Consider the following 21,750-nt stretch of genomic DNA (forward strand, 5'->3'; position numbering starts at 1 on the left):
AATCGCACACAACACATCATTTAACTAACAAATAGGCTGGTAACTCAGAAATTTATTTCCAGAATAATTCATGGATCAATTTTCTTGAAAAATATCTGTTTTCTGTAATTAAAAACTAATCTCTAAAATGAAATTCTGATATATAAATATCCTACATGTACATGTGCATTTATTTATTTTTACTGAACAATTTTTATTATTATTTTAACCTTGCTTAATTCATTATCATGATCTATTAAATATCTGTTATCAGTCTTGTGTGTACATGTATCCCATGTTTCAATTTGGTTAGTCAATTAAGAAAATCAACTGTTTATCCCTCCAAAATGGTGGCCAATGGAAACAACTCAACTCAAATTTCATCATTCCAAATCTATCTATAACTCACTCCTTCTTGTCTTCTTTGGCAGACACAGGTTTCACTTTATCTTCTTTGGCTCCAGCTGGTTTGGTAATTTTTACTTTAGTAACTTCTGAAAATAAGTTTATCAAGTATTATGTTTTTAAAAATATTCATTTAAAAATATTGAAATCAATATTGCTCAGGTGAAACAGTTTTTTCATGTCACTTAACCTAAGATTTAACTTTATTCCATTGAAATAGGTATCAACAACTAAAACTTGTTATAATATCCATACCTGCCAACTTTTCAAAATCTCCAGGATGGATTTTAAGCATAAGAGGACCTACTACATCTCTTAAACATGTCTTCTCTTATGGTTGTGACCTGTTATATATTTCTTGCATGAAGAGATATTTCTCCTATCACACTGCATGGAGTGATACAAAAACTACATTAATTTGACTGGCTTATCAAGCATCATGAGACCATATTACGACATTTCAATTGGCTATTCTTTAAGTCATTGATAACTTTCAAAGGTTAAGACAATGTACATTTCGTCCATAGCAATGAACATATGTGATTTCTTCAATAATATACAAAACAGTCACACTTTTCACCTGGAAATCTTCTTATAGACAAATTTTATTACATTCACAGGCTTGTTCATTACTATTGAAATTAAATAACTAGAGTTGATATCAAGCGATATCCAATTCTCTCTCAATATGAAACCTATAATTATGTATTTTTTAATCGAATATTATATGACTTTGATGAAGTATATATTTCAACACCTGTCAGGGGGAAATCCCCCTAAATCTGGATAGTTGGTGATCTGAACATCTTTTCATAAAGTTAAAATGGAATTGACAAACTTCAGGGAAACTGGTCAGCACTTGTATATAATAGAAAATGAAAGGATATGGAGTAAATGTACATGGGACAAAATCGCACACAATACATAGAAAACATAGAAAATTATCAATGAACAGGGCTTTTATTCCTGTTCTTCATCTTGACAGTTGATGTAGGGTCTTCAACAATGAACGAATCATTCATACCCTAAAACAAGGTCAAGACGGCCCCTAGCATCGACTTAAGCAGTACTATTGATAAAAATAAACCACAGTTCACCTTCTTGCTCCCCACTTAGATTGAGAGATTACTGTAGATTTATTTGCATTTGTGGGATACCAATTTTCGTTGATTTTGTGAGTGAAGGTAAACCACAATTCAAATGTTCATCGAAGTACAAATTTACTTTACTTTTGTATGAAGATTTCGGCAAAACCAGGAAATCAAATATCCACAAAACTACAGTTTTCTCTAAATCCATGAAAATTGGTAACCACGAAAAAAATGAATCCACAGTATTATAAAGACTGAAGATGAATTATGATATCGTTTCACCATCAAAGCTTGTGTATTATACCTAACATTTTTTATGGGACCTTAAACACTCACCTTTTGTTATTTTTGGAGCCTCCTGGAAATCAGCAAAGTCATCGTCCTCACCCATGCTGAGATTACTGCCACTTGTTGTCATAGTAACCGTTGTCTGATTACCAGTAGCTCCCTGGTTTACTGGAGCCCCTATATTATGTGAATGCCAACTATCTGTGCTGGGACCAGCTATAGGTCCTGGCAGACTAGGAATAGGAGTTATCGGCCCCTGACTACCACTAGTTGTCATGCCAACTGTCGTCTGCCCAAATGAATTTGTTGTTGATGATGGTGGTATCTGACTGATAACTGTATTTATACCTGATGGCATCCCTGTTGGCTGGCATGGTTGAGCACTAGAAGTCTGACTGGTGGTTGGTTGATTAATTGGTGGAGTAGGAGCAGGACTGAATTGGTTGGGTTGACTAGAATGCTGAGGTGGGGCTAAGAATGGAGTGGGAGCATGGGGTATCCTGTGTAGTAACTCAATACTAAGTGGTTGCTGGTTCTGTAAAATAAAAACACTAATTCAAAACAAGTTTAAAGAAAAAGGTACATTTTGGTTGAATTAACTACTTTCAAAATTTCTCAAATATGCTAAGTAAAATGTTGAATTTATAAAACACACAACATTTCTAATTTAACATGTAATACAGCCATTACAAAAAATTACACCGTTTTACTCACACATGTAAAGAAATATTACAATGCAAAACCCCAGTCAAAATATAAATCTAATCAGTAAGAGTTTAATAGTATTATCTACCATTACTACTTGACCAAAGACTGTTTCGAAATAAGTTTTTCAAAAATAAGGATGAAAAGTAGCCTATTTCTGGCTTAAATCTGACCAACATTCAAAGGACAGTACTTTTAGTAATCCTCAGCAAATATATTTGTCCCATTAGAGTGGCTAATACACTGAGTAAAAACAGTTTAGTAACACATATCTTAAAATTGAAAAAAATTTAAATAAATATTTTTCAAAGTTGAAACAATAAAATTCAAGTTGTCGTTGAGTGAAAAATTGCCCTGTATGGTTTATTTTCTTTGTGTACAATCATTTATTTATTGTAGTGTTAATAAGTATATATTATTTTTAAATATTGTAAATATTTGTTGCTAAACTTTTTGAACTCAGTATATTTACATCTTCTTAAGTAGGTAGAATTAGGTTATGTGATATACTGGTAAGTCTTTAAAAATCATAAGTATTGTTTGTGATAACCATTTCAAAAAATATATTCAAAGTAAAACAGATTGTATTAAGTCTGTTTCATATGAGTACTTTTAAAAATCCATTGATGAAACTGATTATTACAAACACAATATTGATTTAAAGAGTTTTCACCCAAAACCTAGGTCTACCTCAAAGCCTTGTTATGGAGGATGATACTGTAGGCAGTAAATAAATAAAAAAAATATAATTATATAGTATATATTTTGGATAACAAATATCCTTCATCAGTCTGATGTAAAATGGTGTCATTAGCTATGCCAATTTTCTAAAACATCATACAATTTAAACACCAAACATGGTGTAAAGAAAATTATATATATATATATATACATTTGTATACACATAGGCAGACATATATAAATAAATTTACAGTGATTGTATGCTTCTAAAAATAGAATAGCATCCTGTTATTATACTGAAGAGTAGATGATCATTCCTGTACACTTAAAAATACTTTGTGTATTGCGTTTAGACGTCCTTGTTTAATTCCTACCAGAAGGTAACACCTCCCGAAACTAAAGCTGATTTTTATGAGCTATAGTTAGAGTAGGGGATAAGGCGTCTGCACAAAGTTAGGCGGTGTTGTCCTAGAAGTATGAAGTGAAAAGTACAGGTTCCAGCCCCAGTCGGGGAGGAAGTAAAGAATCAGATCTACTCTAACATTGTTAGGTTGATTTTCTAGGCACTTTATAAATATTCTAACGCCTGGTATTTCTTAATCATAAGAAATCCGATGGACAAGGTATAATTTACAGTTGTCACTACACATAGGCAGACATATATATATCAATTTCACTTTTTTATCTTTAAACATGATCAAATTCATATTAAATCAGTGACCCTATGAAACAAAAAGGAAGCACACTGATGATGAGAGGTCCAATGAAATCCCTAAATTTACCTATTACTTTTTTGTTATTTAAATATGTGTCCTAAGAAAAACTGCAAATTTCCTTTTGTTCCTATTATTATTATCAGTGATTAAGAGGAAGAATACATCAAAGTGGCAACCAAACACAACTAGACATCATTGAGATGGGAGCCATCTCTGTGGGCCCCGCTGACCTTGAACTTTGACCTAGGAAGTTGTACAAACATTATGACACACCCTCTGGTGTTTGTTAATATACATGTCAAGTATAAAGTATGAAATTATAACAGTTCTCTAGATATAGAACGGACACAATTTGTTACGGACAGACTGATCACTATAGGGCGACCCGCCGCTAGGCGGGGCCCTAATAAGTTTAAAAGACAGACAATAAATGGCAGAAAAGAAAAATAATGAAAAGACAAACAACTTTCAAAAAAACACAACACAGAAAACTTAAAATTATGTAACAGTTCCTGCTCCACTTGTTGCACCCCATGGTACAATTTATGCTAAAGAATACTCATACAACATGTCTTACCTGTGCTAGAAAAATAAACCCTAGGATAAGATATAACTCTTCTTTGATCAGCTGACCAGGAGTCATTTTGTTACACATCGACCAAATCTGACCAAGAACCTCCTTTGGTAAACCACTCAGGATAAGTATAGGATACAAACGATCTGTCTGTATTAAATCTTCTCTGTAAATAATAGAAATAAGAAGTTCAATTCACAAACGCAGATTGTGATAATATTATATTTTTTGAATTTATATTGGAAGTTGGGCATGAAATTTATTGGGGAACACAAAAGGCATAATTGACTGTTAATTTTTGTGATCATATCTAATCATTGATTTTAGTTTAATATAGTTTAGATACCTGTTTATAGATTATAAGTTTTTATGTGTTTACGTTATTTTGTATTTAACTATCAAAACAGACAACACTGTATATGATTTTTTGTCCAGTATGGAATTCGAACATGATTACATTATATTTTCAATATTTACATAAAAACACTTTAAACAGCTTCACCTAAATTAGAAAATATCTTAAACCTAACAGATCTTTATTACAAATGACTAAATACTATTTGTGTAAATGTTATTGATTTCATTTGTTTTCAAACTTTTATGTTTTAAGACATACATAAATTTGTATTCATTTTAAAACTTGAAAATTTTGTATACAATACCATTTAAACACATAAAAAGATGTAAATTCATCAATCTGCTGTCAATCTAATATAACTACAATGCTGTGCCAGCAAAATGACGTCTTCAGCTTTTTTGGAGTCAGCCCAAAAAAAATAAAAATACACCTGTTTCCTGCCTCCAAACTCTAATCTTGATCATAGACCCTTAAACACTGTATTGCCTCTCCAAAAAAATATTCAAGAAAAAGTTTTATTTGACTATTAATCCTATTTCACTGGATTATCATGATTATTCACACAAATTTGTAATAAGATTGACTCATATAGAATATAGAACTTGTCAAAACATTGAAAATTATAAACATATAAACAAGCATGCCCAAATTACCAAAACACTTACACAACACTAGCCTCCAGTACATGTTTATATAGTTCAGGTATCTTTGTCTCATCTTTACACCAGTGAGGCAGACCTAAATCTTTCTTATCCGGTGTTGTCTCTTCTGGTCTCATTGCTGGCCCTGACATAAAGAATTTTAAAATATACCAACCGTCAAAAACATAACATATGATTAATTTTTTTTTCTATCAGTATATTAAGTAACTTTTGATTCATTTATTTTAGTTGTTATACATATTCTTAAATGGAGAAAAAAATCTTTTATCAAGGAACCTAATTTGTGGTTTCATTATTTGCTCAAATCAGAGAATTCTGATGAGTTTTTAACTAAATGGTTTCCCCCTTCCAATGAAATGCCCAAAAACTGGTACCTGACAAATATCAATGAATCATCCACAAGTATAACAGTGATAAATCAAAAGACTACTACGAATGTACTTGTATTTCTAGAAGCAAGTTGTCAGTTTTTTACAAAGTATCATGTATTCCAGATTTTCTTTATCTTTACCTGACCAGTGACACAAATAAAGTGCCATGAGCAACTAGAGAAGCAGAAACTGCTTACCCTTTCAGAGCCCCCTCACCCCTTCCAGCCAAAAGTTTTGGTGAGGTTTTGTTTTGCTCAATCATTTAGTTTCTGTGTAGTGTTTTGTGTACAGTTAACTTATGTTACAAATGTATTCCATCAAAATATACAACAAAATTGATAAAAAGTCTTAATTGTTTCAATGTTTTCATGTAAAGGTCTTGCTTTTATAGATAACTATATGGAATGCGTTTTGCTCATTGTTGAAGACAATAGTGGCCTTAGTTGCTTACATCCATGTCATTTGGACTAAGGTGGATATTTGTCTTATAGGCAATCATACCATATCTCCTTATTTCATATTAATCCTTATAACTTCATTTATTGAATGATAACAAATGACAAACTTTAGATAACATCTTTACTACTAAAATGACGAGGCCCAATGTGTTAGCCGGCATGACATAAAAATGACGAATCAAAGAATTCAACTTTATATATAACTAATATAGGATAATGGTGTTGTTTAAAAATTACACCTTTCCAGGCCCTTTTGTTTTCCACATAATTATTATTACCAATATTTAACAAGTTCCAGGTCGAATTCGATACCAATACCAATAGTATATGTCACATGCAGTTTCCAGTTGTTACCTGTTACCTTCTGTAAATCCTTTCTCTATCAGGAGAACCTGGAATTCTTCCAGTAGTTGTTTTATATCCATGTTGCACTATAGTACACTATTTAACGAGTCTGTTTTCCTCCACCTCAATAACACTATTAATTTTGGTTAATTAGTTAAAAATCAAAAAACCAGGACAGGTTCAAATAGAAAGATTTTGAAAGCAGATAAAACTGTGCACCTTACAATCAGCATAACTTTATCAAATGACAATACGAATACTAAAAATCCAGGCCCAAAAAAAGGCATATGTACTTTAATTCAGTCATGGAACCATGTTGTCACTGGTGTGTTCTAGTAATATGTATAATGCTGGAACCAGATTTTTTAGTATAATCATATGATGTATATGACCGTACCTTCTACAACAAACATATCTCCTAAATCATCCAAATTCATCTGTTTCCACTGCTTAGCCTGCTTACTTTCATGTTGTTTTGCTGTATGACCATGATGAGAAGGATTTACCTCCTTCAGAGTTGGTTTATGGAAAGTTTTAGCCTTAACAGGAGCCGTCAGATCAGAACATTCCATCATCATCGTATTTATATCAACTGTAACATAAAAATATAACATATGCATACATGTATATATGTAAATGAACACTGTTCAATTGTCTCTACCCAAAACAACAAATTTAATTCTTTCTATCTGATTAATAGTTTAAGGTACCCAAAATGTTACCTAAACACTTTCTATTTAATAAATGCTTTATGGTATACAAAATGTTTAACAAAATTAAAATATATACTTTCTCACTGAAATACAATGTTTCCATGGTCATGATGTTAAAGCGTTTTTATACAAGTTTTATACAAAACTAACATCATAAGGGACAGACAGTAAATATCCAACTTGTACCAAATTTAAACATATTTAAACTGAATTTCAAAATGCTGCCTAATGAAAGACATCAGTATTTTTTAAGCTGAAATCAACATAAGCACACCAGTTGTTGCATGTTTTCAGTTTAATTTCAGTCGTTGAAAACTCCCAAATTATCATATTCTTCCAAAATCAACTATTTTTGAATACCTTTCTTTTCAACTTTTTGTTGCAGAACACCCCTTGGTGACTGGTTACCATTTGTTTCCTTTGTGGGCAGGTCATCAGTATTTACAACTTCTTCTTTTGGTTGCTGAACAGGTTCTGGTTGAGTGGGCAAACTTGCTGATGGTCCACCAATAAAATCACCAAAGCTGTCATTAAACTCTTCTTCAGGTGCTAAAATAGAAAAACATATTGCATAATGGAAGTTGAGAAAAACACAATGCAGGGCTCACACTACTTCAGAACCATAGGGAGAAGTGACTTCTCTTTTTGAAACTGAGAGGGAGAAGTGACGAGATTTGAAAGAGAAGTGCTCGTTCGCTCGCGGCGCTACAATGTTTGGTTTTACTATAATACAAAGGGCCATATGTATCTTATTTTTTTATATTGTTCAATTTGTACCTGGGATTACAATAAAAGTAACAGTTCAAATTCAAAGTTGTTTAATTTTATCATATCTAGTTGCACAATCATATCAGTCCTCTTGTCAGAAAAAAAACAGTTTAATATCTAGCAATAATAAAAAAGATTTTTTTATATCAAAAAAGAAAAGAAAGTTGTTATTTCAATTTAAAATGTACTCTGTTATCTTTGTGAAATTCAGTGGTTAAAATTCTCATTTAAAAGATATATAAATTTAACACAGTTAAGCTTGGACATAGTATAGTAGTCCCATAGTTGAGAAATTTTAATTAATAAATTGAAACAATTCATATACATGGAAATATATACATTAATCAAGTAGATCTAACCAAAAGTATGTTAATGCGCGTGGAATGCGTAATTCTTCCTTTTGGGGTCAATATTCCTCTGTCAGCTGTGCCATTCATTCTTCAGTAGTCATTATCGTAAGAATCCGGATTTCGGTCATAGCTGGTCCGGTTCCAATTAGTAGTTTAGTACAAATATTACAATGGCGGACGAAGAAAAATTTACAAAAAATAAACGATGTTTGACACGCTATTTGGAAAGGAATATGACGTTTTTAATGCAATACATTGATAACAAATTTACTTCAGGCAAATTTCATCACGTTCTAATGAAGTAACAAACTTATTTTGCCGAAAATTAGAATGATTTGATGTACGCTCTCTAACAAGAACCGGAAGTGATAAAAAATTGTTTTTATGAAATAACATGCAACCAACTTTAAAATCAATGCTTTAACCTCTTTTCTGAAGAAAATAAATCGTTTATGTCTTTGAATTTCTTTACTTTTTACTGAAAAATTGCTGTTTCATCGACTTGGTAAAAATTTAATATTGCCGATGACGAAAGCGACTGAAAGCGAGTATCGTAAACAACAGGGCGACTAGATTTCGCTTTTGACGGTCGAGGCAAAGCGAAGTGACGGCCAGGAAAGCGACTTTGTCGCCCCAGTCGCATGGTAGCGTGAGCCCTGAAATGTTGTTGATTTTAGGCCATGCACTAGAAAAGAAGCTGGTCTTAGATCATGAAGATTAGTGTCTTAGAATATAAGAGTCACACTTCTTTCTCGTTGTTATAAACATTACGAAGTTAAAATAAACAAGATTGTTTTTTTTCTATCCTGTCTTTGCAACAAAACTCAAATCTAAGGTTATCTTAATGATCTGCATATATGTACATACATGTTTTGTAACTGCAAATTAAAAGTCAAGTCAGTTGTTATGACAAATAAAATTATTAACTAGATTTGTTGTATTTGCTAATGTTGAAAGAAGAAAGTGCACCATTTTCCTAGAGTTCAATTGCTTTATTACTTCATTAGTCATTTTTGTCATAGCTTTTATTCTGATTCTGAAAAATGATTTATCATGCACAAAACAGTATAAAATAAAAAAGAGTCAAATACAGGCTCTTGAATTCAGTTTTTTGCAAAAATTTTGAAAACTACAATAAAGAAATAATTTCAAATACAAATTAAGGAAATACATTGTGACAGACAAATGGCATACAACATAATCTTACATCATTTTGTACTTTTACAGATGTTGTAGCTCAAAAAATTTACTAAATTAATTAATATAAATTTCCATGGCATTTTTAAATGCAGTGTACTTCTTAACAAACCTGGAATATTCTGTTTGACTTTATGTTTCTCTGTTTTACCAAACATATTTTCTATCAATTTGTTAGCATCAACAGACTGTGTATGGAACTGCTTCAACTTCTGTTTTTGTTCTAAATAAAACTTTTCCTTCTCCATTTTCTTCATACTTTCTGGTGACATGGGTTGTCTTGCTGGAGGATTACTAAAAAAAACAGTTGTTTAAAGAAAATATAGAGTTGCACATGATGTCTTCAAAAAAAGGCAAAGTTGTCAATGGGAATGTTTAAATGTTAATTCCTGTCCTTATTGGTCATTATGAAGTTTCACCATATTTATGTTTTTCCAATCTTTGAATTAAAAAAAAATGATTTTGAATCCTTATTAAAAAAGTAGTACATTTAAAGTTTTGTAGTAAAACACATATATACATGTAGATACTGCAAGCACTATTCAATAACACTAGCAGGGCATTTTTTTATAATAAGTTAATGGCTATAAATAAGATTAGAAAGTGCATTTATAACAAGAAGTTCCACACTTTGTCCAACTAAGCATACCCCACTCCAAATCTAAAGTGTCAGAAAACAGGAAGTAAGTGTCAGATCATTCACTGTAAATTTGCCTGTCCTAAGTCAGTATCCTCTAGCCTTTGTAAGTCTTGTGTGTTTTTTAATTTTGGTTTATTTATACATGTATGTTTCTGAGTTTAGTGTGGCATCCATTTTGCTGAACTCAATGAACTGGTATACATTATTGGTTAGAGGCAAGCTGAAGCCCGCCTCAGGGTGCAGGATTCTCGTGCTGCGTTGAAGACCCATTGGTGGCCTTGGGCTGTTTTCTGCTCTTTGGTCAGGTTGTTGTCTCTTTGACATTTTCCCTGTTTCCATTCTCAATTCTAACCTACGGTAATATGAAGTCATTCTCAATTCTAACCTAATATGAAGTTATTCTGCTCAAAAATAATGGAGAATTGTGTGATGATAATTTAAAGTTCATTCAAAATATCAAAATATCAAAGAATCAGCAAATAGGAAGTTTGTGTCTGACAGATCCAAAAAGAACGCACACATTTAAACTCATCACAGTTAGCCTTCTGGTTAAATGTGAAGTCATTCTTTTCAGCAGGACTGGAGAAATGTGTAACAAATTTATTTTTATTAATGGACAAAAGAACAAGGTGATTGCCCCACTCCTATAGGGGGAATTCAATTATCAAAAGATGAATATTTTCTTTCAAAAATTGATGATAATATTAAAAATAACTTAAAAGTCTGTATATAATTCTGCACTGTAACCTCTCTTTCCTTCAAAAAATTACTTACTTTGCCCTGTATTGCTGCCCTATAGCTGTTGGTCTGTAAGGTGGTGGGGCCATACCCGGTCCTCTCATCCCCATCTGAAAATTCAAATTTATGATCAAATGAAGTTTGAGCTAGATTCCTCTGTGGTTAGGCACTATTTTTAATTTTTTTTTCTTATGTTATATTCCAATTACCTTTTCTATCATGTCTATATATATATATATATATTCAAGGTTGCACTTTGTAAATACAGCTGTTTCTCAAACCATGCCTCTTTTGGGGAGATATTTAATATTCATAGGTATGTTAATTTGTTAACGTACTGGTTCCAATTGATGATCTCTGTGTTTCATCTCATAGAGACATCACTTGGGAATGTAACCAGTATAGAAAAACATGGTAGCGGCTAAATTTTAATTCTTAGGAGGTCCAAAAATGGAGGTAAGGGTAGTATAGAATTTTAGTATAAGTTTAAACTCTTAGAAGTTCAGGGCATATAAATGTTGAAAATATGCCGCACAGCCCTATATTTTGACCTTTGAATAAAATAGTAGTGCATATAAACTTTTCGTTCTGGGATATCTTTTTTTCACGAAACTTCATAGTAAAAGTGTCACAATTTTAGCCGCAAAGGGAGTTCCTATGGGAAATTGCATTGTCTGTATTTACAGAATTGCAACCTATATAGGGTTAAAAAATAGAACATACAGAATTTCACAAAATCTGGTTTATCTCAGAGATTTTAAAGAATTTAACTCAAATATGAAGTTTTATAAATATTTCATGAAGATTGAGAAAATCCTGGGCCTTAACTATGATGACTCAGCATAAATTCACAGTTTACAGTATGCTTGGTTTACTTAAAGCCCTGATTTCAAAATAAATTCATAATATATGCTTATTTGTAATTTAAATTGTTTAGAAGTGCTTATATTTACTCTTCGCAGTAATTGCAACTCATTGATCCTTCCTAAATATTTTTAGTGGGGTGTTTTTTTCCTGTCGATAACCCAAAAGTAAGCCTAAATGTGCTTTTTTGTGACCGCGGCATAAAAAAGTACAAGCTAGAATTACAAAAAGACCTCAATAAAACTTACAATAGTGTGTTCTATCCTAAATATGTAGTAAATATTCCTCATTGCTAGAAACAGGGGAAAAAATTTGGAATTATGAGGCCCCAGGGGCAAAAAACAGAGAAAAATGCCTACCCCTGAGTCATAAAACAGATAATTTAACTTGAAAATGCTATGATTTTTTTATTTTAAAGGTCTTTTGTAAAGTAAACAATAACTGTGCTAGAAAGTTATGCAAAAATCAGATGTGAGCAGTCATTTCAATCAAACTTTTAGTGAATTTATGCACCAGACTGATATCTTCATAAATACAACTTTTGCAAATATGGCTTTGTTTCAACACTTCTAGTTCATATATTAACTAACTTATGTTAGATATGTAGGACTCTAAAGTGCGATGGGGACGCTAAAGTGCGATGGTCACGCTAAAGTGCGATGGTCTGCGCTAAAGTGCGATGCCTCCATACGCTAAAAGTCTGATGGTCCGCGAAAGTATAGACGTAAGAAACGTAGTTGGATTATGACGTTAACAGTCGTTTATACAAACCAAAAATGAATATGCCGGAAGATAAATTAAGAATATTTGATTAACAACTTTTGAATCAAATGTCCATGACTTAATTTCAGACCTAATCGTGCTTTGTCGGCTGAAGCAAATGTGTTTTTTTGGGGTGCTGGAAGAAGGACTTGTGTCCTGCAGTCGACCATTTTACTATAAAGATACAAAATAGTATACGCATAGGTATCCTGTATCCTGCTTCTATTGGAAGCGAACGGATACATTTAAATCATATGATTTGTTTACGTTGCAGTTTACTTTGCTGTCCCCATTAAAATATTGTCAGTCGATTTTATTGAAAAGTAACGTCGGTAAAATAAAGGTACATGTTTTTAAGCGTAAATTATAAATTGTCGGTTAAAACATAGCTTGTTCAGTGTAGGAAAATATGTCATGTATTTGTGAAAAAGGAGAAATCTCGGCGAATATCGCATTTATCACGCATTTAAGCTTGAAGCCTTGTATCAATAAATGCTAACTTACTTATTCCGACAATGAACGCATTTTGTATTTGTAATTTACAATGACGACTGTTAAGTTATTGATAGACTTTGTGAGCGGCAAGCTACACCAATTATCCAAATATTTAATACGAAAGAAATTGTTAAAAAATCATTTAACAAGAAATACAGTATTTTGTGACACATAAATTACCTTTTTAGCAATGATTACGTGGTCGGTCTTCTAAATTTAGAAACAATCACTTTAGCCTACCGGTCAATCATAAAGCCTATTACATATGTTATTACCTTAGCATACTAGCTTTTGCAAAAAGACTTGTTTTTAACATCCATGCACTTTACTGAATGTTTTAAGCCCTCGAAACCTTACCCTATTGTTCCATCGCACTTTAGCGTGCTATACCATCGTACTTTAGCAAACTAGCAATCATCGCACTTTAGCGTGAGACACCATCGTACTTTAGCGTAGACCATCGCACTTTAGCGTGACCATCGCACTTTAGAGTACCATCACACTTTAGAGTCCTACAGATATATGGTTAGGGATGATACTGTTGTGACAAGAATTCTAAACTGACCATTTGAGGCAGAAATTGTGAACTTTCATTGACAAATAGGCATACAGTAAGATGTGGACTGGAGACACAGGCAGGATTGGATACTTTGTACAATCTTGAATGTTGGAATGCTTAACTACTAAACAATACATTTATAGTATTCTAAAATGCTTTCAATTTGTTATCAGAATAGTTTCACACAGGTTTTAGACAGTTCATGTCAGAAAACATGCACATAGGGTAAGCTGGCAATAATTAGAGTCTTGTTTTCAAAATCTTTAAAAAATTGAAACAGGGGTAGGGGTATAAAATGTACTGTAAAAGGAAACTTAGAGTATATGCAGTGATTTCTTTAAGGCTATAATTCTGATAAATAAGTATTGTTGTGAGAAAAAGAGTTTTTAGAGAGTTTTCTTTTTGAATAAATGTTTGTATAGGTTGCACTTTGTAAATACAGCTGTTTCTCAAACCATGCCTCTTTTGGGGAGATATTTAATATTCATAGGTATATTAATTTGTTAACGTACTGGTTCCAATTGATGATCTCTGTGTTTCATCTCATAGAGACATCACTTGGAAATGTAACCAGTATAGAAAAACATGGTAGCGGCTAAATTTTAATTCTTAGGAGGTCCAAAAATGGAGGTAAGGGTAGTATAGAATTTTAGTATAAGTTTAAACTCTTAGAAGTTCAGGGCATATAAATGTTGAAAATATGCCGCACAGCCCTATATTTTGACCTTTGAATAAAATAGTAGTGCATATAAACTTTCAGTTCTGGGATATCATTTTTCACGAAACTTCATAGTAAAAGTGTCACAGTTTTAGCCGCAAAGGGAGTTCCTATGGGAAATTGCATTGTCTGTATTTACAGAATTGCAACCTCAAACATGTCAAACTAGCATTCTTCATCATTTTCTGGTTTTAGATGTGCGTTTTTATACGATGGTGGTAAAGGGTTCACTACAAACCAGTAAAAGTCTGAAATGGCCTATATCTGTACTCGACTGTACTGATTTTTACTCGACCAGTCTGAATTGGTCTGAATTTTACTGGACATTACTCGACCCCAGTCTTAACCATACTCGACTGTACTGATTTGTACTTGACCCTTATATTTGCCATTGAAAATAGTCTGAACTATTACTCGACCAGTCTGAAACAGTCTTAACCCATTCTCGACCTGTACTCGACCTATTTTTTCAGTCTAAACCATACTCGACCAAAGGTCTGAACAGTACTCGACCAGTCTAAACCATACTTGACCAAATAACCTTTACTTTTTTTTAATTTTAACTGTTAAAATAAATTTCTTTTTAACTGACATGACAACAGCCACAATAAAATAAAGATATATATATACATAAACAGATTTTTTCATCCTTACATGATTCTCAGATTTATCAAATAGAGATAGTTAAATCAAATTATCTTATATAATAATTTAATTATATTAATTTTAAAGGTTTAGAGTTTTGTTAAAAAAAAAAGATTTTTTTTACCTTAAAACCACACCTATACTGAGGGTAATAAAACCTTATTAAGGTGCTTCTTGTTTGGCATGTTTTTTTTTTTAAAACTTAATTTTTCTAAATTCCTAAATAAAAACTACATAGGTTTCATGGTTACATACAATAGTTATACAATTATCTTTTTAATGAGGCAACAACAGCCAACAAAATCACAATTGTTAAACCTTATATTGGAAATAAATATTTTATTATAATTTGGGATATATTATATATAATATATATATCAAAAAGGGATAAAAAATTAAAGAAATTAATAAAATTGTTCTTCTGATTAGTGGTGAAGTATTAAGTAATACCTCCTGCTTGGGGCAAACTCATTAAAAAGATCACACCTGGTCAGAGAGTATTAAATTCTTAATAACATTCATTCAAAATTGCAACATCCTGTTTAACTTAAATCACAAGGCCTTTTGAATTCACTAGATAAGTAATACACGAGTTTAAGAAAAATAGGGCTTTCTTTTTACCTGTAAAACACACATGTACTGAGGTAATTAAACCTTATTAAAGTGCTTCTTTATGCCATGTCTTTAATTTTGACAAAAGTTATTTAAATTTAATTGAAATAAATTTTTTCTGCAACTTTGGAACACATTTCCTTTTTTAAAAGGTTATCAAGGATTACTATGGAAGTTCTATTATCATGATATTAAATTCTTGGTTTTACAAAACAAGGGTGTCATTTTTTAAATTTATTAAGTTGCTTTATATACTATTTTATATATATTTTAATAAAAAAAAAGTTCACTGCATTATTAACTAAACTCAACTGACACCATAAATCTATACATGTACTAGGCTTAAGTTAATGGTTAATACTGTCCAGTAACCATAAAATATATCTGAAACATTCAAAAAATTTTGAATAACATTGAAAATATAAGTCACAATTCAGTTTTGAGATTATTTGATCAGCTTGTTTTATCTTTATTTTAAAGGTGATACATATATGTAAGTGTTGATGAATATGGTGTTGAAGTTATATTATGTTTATTGTGAAATTTTGGTTTCAATGCTATATTGAATACATTTGTAATTTCAAATTGTTGTTGAAATTTCTAGCCAGGGGAAATAGCTGTTGTTAAAAACAGTTCCTAAATTGATGAAAAACAATAGATAGATACAAAAAATAGGTCTAGTTTGGTTAAGACTAAATTGGTCGAATATGGTTCAGACTAGGTCGAGTATGATTCAGACTAGGTCGAGAATGGTTCAGACTAGGTCGAGTATGGTTCAGACTAGGTCAAGTATGGTTCAGACTAGGTCGAGCATGGTTCAGACACGTATAAAATGGTTAAGTACTAGTCGAGTAAAGGTCGAGTAGAAGTTCAGACTGTTAAGTATGGTTCAGACTACAGTCGAGTATTATTAAGTAAATTTCAGACCAATTCAGACTGGTCGAGTAAAAATCAGTACAGTCGAGTACAGATATAGGCCATTTCAGACTTTTACTGGTTTGTAGTGGTTATTTTCGTGCAACATGTTTTGCCATTTTTATTTCACGTGCAGCCGTGAAAAAGGGTTGATATTCACCGTGTTTCGGGAAATCGGTGAAAAGATCAATGTGCAAGAAATTTTTAATTGTTCGTTCATCGTGAAATGGTAATTTTATTTCGCGTTCTTCCGTGCAGATACCCCCCTTTACGCCCCTCTTATACCAGTGATGATCAATATCATCAGATCAGATAATAAAACTGCAAGATAGTTTTTTAACACTAACATTTTTAACAAACAATGTGCATCAAATCAATTAATCTAGCATTAAATTTTTGTTAAAATATTTAATTTGATGAAGAAAGTTTATTGAGATTGCTTTAATTTCATCACCTGTCCAGGAAACATCATGTTTGGAGGTCTTTGAACATGTTGCATCTGACCATGTGACTGCATCTGGCCATGTGACTGCATCATGTGACCTGTATTCTGCATCATGGGATATCTAACCATTCCTTGCTGAACATATTGTTGTGGAAACTGTTGCATTCCAAAGTTACCTGAAGGAAAACAACAATCATGTGTATTGGTATTTAAAAAGTAAAATTGTTTTATTTTGTGGATAGCACAAAATCCCACCTAAATAGATGTATTAAAAAAATGTTATTCTGCAATTAAAAATTTGATTAAAAATGTATTTTGTTCTTAAGATTAAACAAAGCTATATTAAACTTTTTTGTACTATGTATTCAATTTAATATCATTAATATTGCAATATGAACAATTAGTTAAAAGAACAGTTATAGGTTATGATAGATCTATCTGTAATCAGTTTCCAATATTTCAATAGTACATGTATTTCTAAATGCAGTGTCACTTTGCTCTTGAGGTCAAGATTTTTATTTTCATTAGCTACAAAAATAAGAAACTATTCTGTGTATAAAGGTAGGTAAAATACATTTATTTTTCAAAGTGTTTTATTCAAATTTAATGTAAAAACTACGAACATACATTTTTTTTAAATCAGTTTTGTGAGGATTCTTACAATGCATGCAATGTGTTTCACATACCTTCTCGAAATCAACAATATATAACTTTGTAAAATGGCAGATTGTTGATAGTCTCTGTTTAATTTATTAACACCTTTTTTCAGAATCTTGGTGACATACAAATGTAGTGCTTGACCATGTTTACCTATTGTGTAGACACCAGTCTTTTTCTGAAGAATCCTTGTTTGTGAACCTGTAGAGGTTTGGTTTGTTATGTGTTGTTGGATTGCTGTCTCATTGACCTTTACTTAAAAAAATTTATTCATACTTACAAGTAAAAGCATTCCAGACATGTCTGAGTAAATATACAACAGTCAGGGGAATTACTTAAAGGAGTAATTTCTTCAATTACTTATTCAAGTAACATTTTGTCCAGAAATGTTACAAGTAAGAGTTGTCTTTCTTTAACAGTCAGGGATATAACTCTATAGGGTTATTACAGAAAATAACTTGCATGTGTTATTACAGATACTTTTATGAGTTGTCTACTCTTTAATCTTTAAATTTACTAAATCTGTAATAACATATGTTTGTTATTTGTAAAATAAATCATAAATATTTTTATTTTGAGTGGGCTCTAGGGAACTCTTGAAACTTTGCACAGAAACTAAATGCATAGCCTTGATAACTAACTATTAATTTAGATTAATACATTTTTCATTAACCATGGTAAATCAATGAGACAAGGCTTTTAAGTGATTAACTAAGCTGTAATAACAAGGCTTAGTTATTAAAGGCATGTAACTTATTAAATGAGACACTTGGGAATTACTGGGAAGCTTGCGCAGAACCTCATTACATGCTCTGATCATTACTTCTTACAATAAATTAAAATACATTGTAATTGAGCATGATCTATGTCTGAGCAAATGCTTTGAAGTGATGTAGAGAAGCTATAATAACACCCTTTAGTTATTACAGGCATATTTGTTCTGTAATAACATAGGTGTGATATGCATGATTGGCAAACTATGAACTGTTATATCTTTCTATAGTTAAGTATACGTAAAGACAATAGCAATATCAATAGAACTTGTATACATTTTAACAAAACTAATGATGTATATTGTCCCTTTGAAACATGTAACATACATATGTTATCACAGTTCTTTGATTTTTTTGTCCACAATAACAAGCATATGTTTTTTTTCTCTAATAACCCTATAGAGTTATATCCTTGACTGTTTAATAACTGCCAATTTAAGTAGTACAAATAAATCACTAAACTTAGTGATTCGATCTTACTGTAGCTTTAAATTTATAATCTGATGATATTACTGATCCTGGGACTAATTATGATGCTAAAATTATCAGGTGCAACATGTGTGTTCAGAGGAGGATTTAGAGGGTTTTCCAGGGGGCCCGGGACCCCCTCTTTTGTGGGAAAAATTTGGTCAATTATATAGGGAATCACTGAAGCGTGACTGGAGCGGGCCCCCTCTTAGGCAGTCAGTGGACCCCCCCCCCCCCCCCTTATGAAAATTTCTAGATCTGCCACTGGTGTTTATAGGATGACCAGTCATGTCACATGATGACCCTGTACTAAATGTGGGATAATAACATGAAAATCACTTGTTTAAGTATCATACCTCTATTTTCTTCCAAAATATTACTTCTTTTAGTATTATTTTTTTAATTAGCCCCCACTCTTTTCAACAACTATGAACACTCAAATTTTGGTTGCGACCATCAAAATTTTATTACATAATCTGTAAGCTGAAACCTAATTTTACAGGAAAAATACGTCCACTGCTGGGGAAAATCTGTTAATTTAAAAAAAAGTATAAGATCATTATGTATATAGCATTTTTGTCAACTAATTTAAAATTTACTGATAAATGATTGCTTCAAAGGCATAAATAAACCTGCTACTTTAAAGAAGCAAATAGGTCCTTTTTTTCTATTTTAACTAATAATTCGAAATATTCTAAACCTGCATGTTTAAAATTTTGATAAAACTACAAAATCACAGAATTTCTAATTTGCTACTTGAATGAGCTCGAGTGATTTAAAAATCGCTTATTTCAGTAGTTCCCCTGACTGAACAAATGTAGCACACTTACCTGTAGGATGATTCATTGGCATTCTTGTATTCCTGAAAATTAAACACATACATTTAAAATGGTAAAATTTTTCATATGAAAAATTTGATGACATAAATGTACATGCATTGGATTTATAAGCAGCAGTATTTTGACTATATGTTGTCAATTTTACATTGAATTTCTGTTGAAAATAAAGATCTATGGAAATTTAAATTAGATTACAATGCCTTTCCTACTATATAACATTTTTTTCATCTATGTAGCTTTTTTTTGTTGTTTTTGCAATAAAATCATGTACATGTAATGAAGTTGAACATTTTATGTAATGTTAAAACATTTTGAAGAATTCCTGAACACCAACAACGACAAAGGGAAAATGAAATTAGGAGAAAAAAAACATTAGTTCTACTACTAAATGATATATATACATGTACATGTAGTACTTGCATTCAATCAAGATTAATACATATTTTTTTAAGGAAGGCAACTTTTTTATGTTTGGATTTGAATGTTTTTACCTCACATATCAAAACTATAACATGCATAATACAAAACTACATACAGAACAACTCAATAACTGCATGAACTGAATAAATACCTCTGATAAAAAACATCAACTTACGGCAGAAGGTTATTTACAATATTGATTTATAGCTTGACATACAAAAATGTACATGTATTATATAGTCAATTAGTCAATGGAAATCATAATGTGTTTAGGAAACGTTTTTAATATAAAATAAGTAAAGAATAATTATAAGATAAACAAAAGACAAGAAAGATGCATGTTGTATGTTCACGCAATGTGTTCACTGTTCAGACATGTCAGAGTTGTTGAAACCTCTTTTTAGTTTCCATATATCCTTTTGATTTTTGTGGTCATCAATATGCTTATCATTAGATACAGTCAGAACTAACAGGTCTACTCTACTAAATATTGACAAATCTTAGAGGAACAGATTTCATCATTTTTAATATGTTTAACATGCTGAACAAATCTAAACTCCAAAATTTAAATGTTTATCCATGAACATGCATGACATTTACAAACCTAGAGTCAATACAAAATCTGTAAATTCAGAGATATGTCATATGGCTTGCTGTTCGGTGTGAGCCAAGGCTCCATGTTGAAGGCCGTACTTTGACCTATAATGGTTTATACTTTTACAAATTGTGACTTGGATGGAGAGTTGTCTCATTTGCACTCATACCACATCTTCTTATATCTATCTACTGTCTGCAGAATATTAGTAAAAAAAAACAATCTGATGGACAGCAACATTGCAACCATTCAAAGTTGCTGGACCATGATCTAGGGAGCAGGGCTTTGAAATACAATGTAGTTGTCACACTATTATGTCCTGATACTAATGCAACTTTATAGAAAACATCAGTGATCTATCACAAGTAGTTCCTATCAAACTATCTTAAGCAGAAAACAACATTGAAAATTGCTTATTAATTGAAAAGTCACAGGACCTTGAACTACATGTGTAGGTGATAGGGCCTTGAAGTAGCCATCAAACTGATATGTACGTCATGTACTGATAGTAATATAATGCAACCTTATCAGCCAAGGGTATCACTTAAATAAGTTATTCAGAGAAAATAACATCCATGTGCATGATGTGTTATTACAGATGCTTTCATGAGTTGTCTACTGTGTATTCATAAAATGTTCTTAATCTATAGTAACATATGTTTGCAATTGTTATCTGTTAAAACAAATCTTAAATATTTGACTTTTTATTGGGAACTTGGGAATTCTTGAAACTTTGCGCAGAAACTTAATACATAGACTCATGAGACTGGATAACTCATTTTCCAATTAAATTAAATCATATTTGATCAACCGTGGTAAATCAATGAGACAAGGCTTTTAATTGATAAACTTAGCTGTATTAATTAAAAAGCTTAGTTTTTACAGGCAAATAATTCAGAATGGGACACTTGTGAATTACTTGGAAGCTTGCACATTACATGCAT

At 31.6% G+C, this 21,750-nt stretch overlaps 1 protein-coding gene across 3 annotated transcripts in view; it reads right to left on the reverse strand.

Moving 5' to 3' along the window:
* The window catches only part of LOC127710647 (synergin gamma-like), a 41,178-nt gene that overhangs the window by 16,822 nt on the left and 2,606 nt on the right, over positions 1 to 21,750 (reverse strand). For all 3 annotated transcript variants that reach the window (XM_052216589.1, XM_052216588.1, XM_052216587.1), the window contains exons 2-11: positions 19,783 to 19,814; positions 17,064 to 17,230; positions 11,076 to 11,149; positions 9,774 to 9,955; positions 7,707 to 7,895; positions 7,031 to 7,225; positions 5,463 to 5,583; positions 4,443 to 4,605; positions 1,812 to 2,298; positions 389 to 473 (exon numbers count right to left, since the gene is read on the reverse strand). In XM_052216589.1, the coding sequence (XP_052072549.1) occupies positions 389 to 473; positions 1,812 to 2,298; positions 4,443 to 4,605; positions 5,463 to 5,583; positions 7,031 to 7,225; positions 7,707 to 7,895; positions 9,774 to 9,955; positions 11,076 to 11,149; positions 17,064 to 17,230; positions 19,783 to 19,814 (1,695 nt within the window). The remainder of the gene's footprint in view (positions 1 to 388; positions 474 to 1,811; positions 2,299 to 4,442; positions 4,606 to 5,462; positions 5,584 to 7,030; positions 7,226 to 7,706; positions 7,896 to 9,773; positions 9,956 to 11,075; positions 11,150 to 17,063; positions 17,231 to 19,782; positions 19,815 to 21,750) is intronic.

Source organism: Mytilus californianus, unplaced genomic scaffold (assembly GCF_021869535.1).
Source record: "Mytilus californianus isolate M0D057914Y unplaced genomic scaffold, xbMytCali1.0.p SCAF_8, whole genome shotgun sequence".
Lineage (NCBI taxonomy): Eukaryota > Metazoa > Mollusca > Bivalvia > Mytilida > Mytilidae > Mytilus > Mytilus californianus.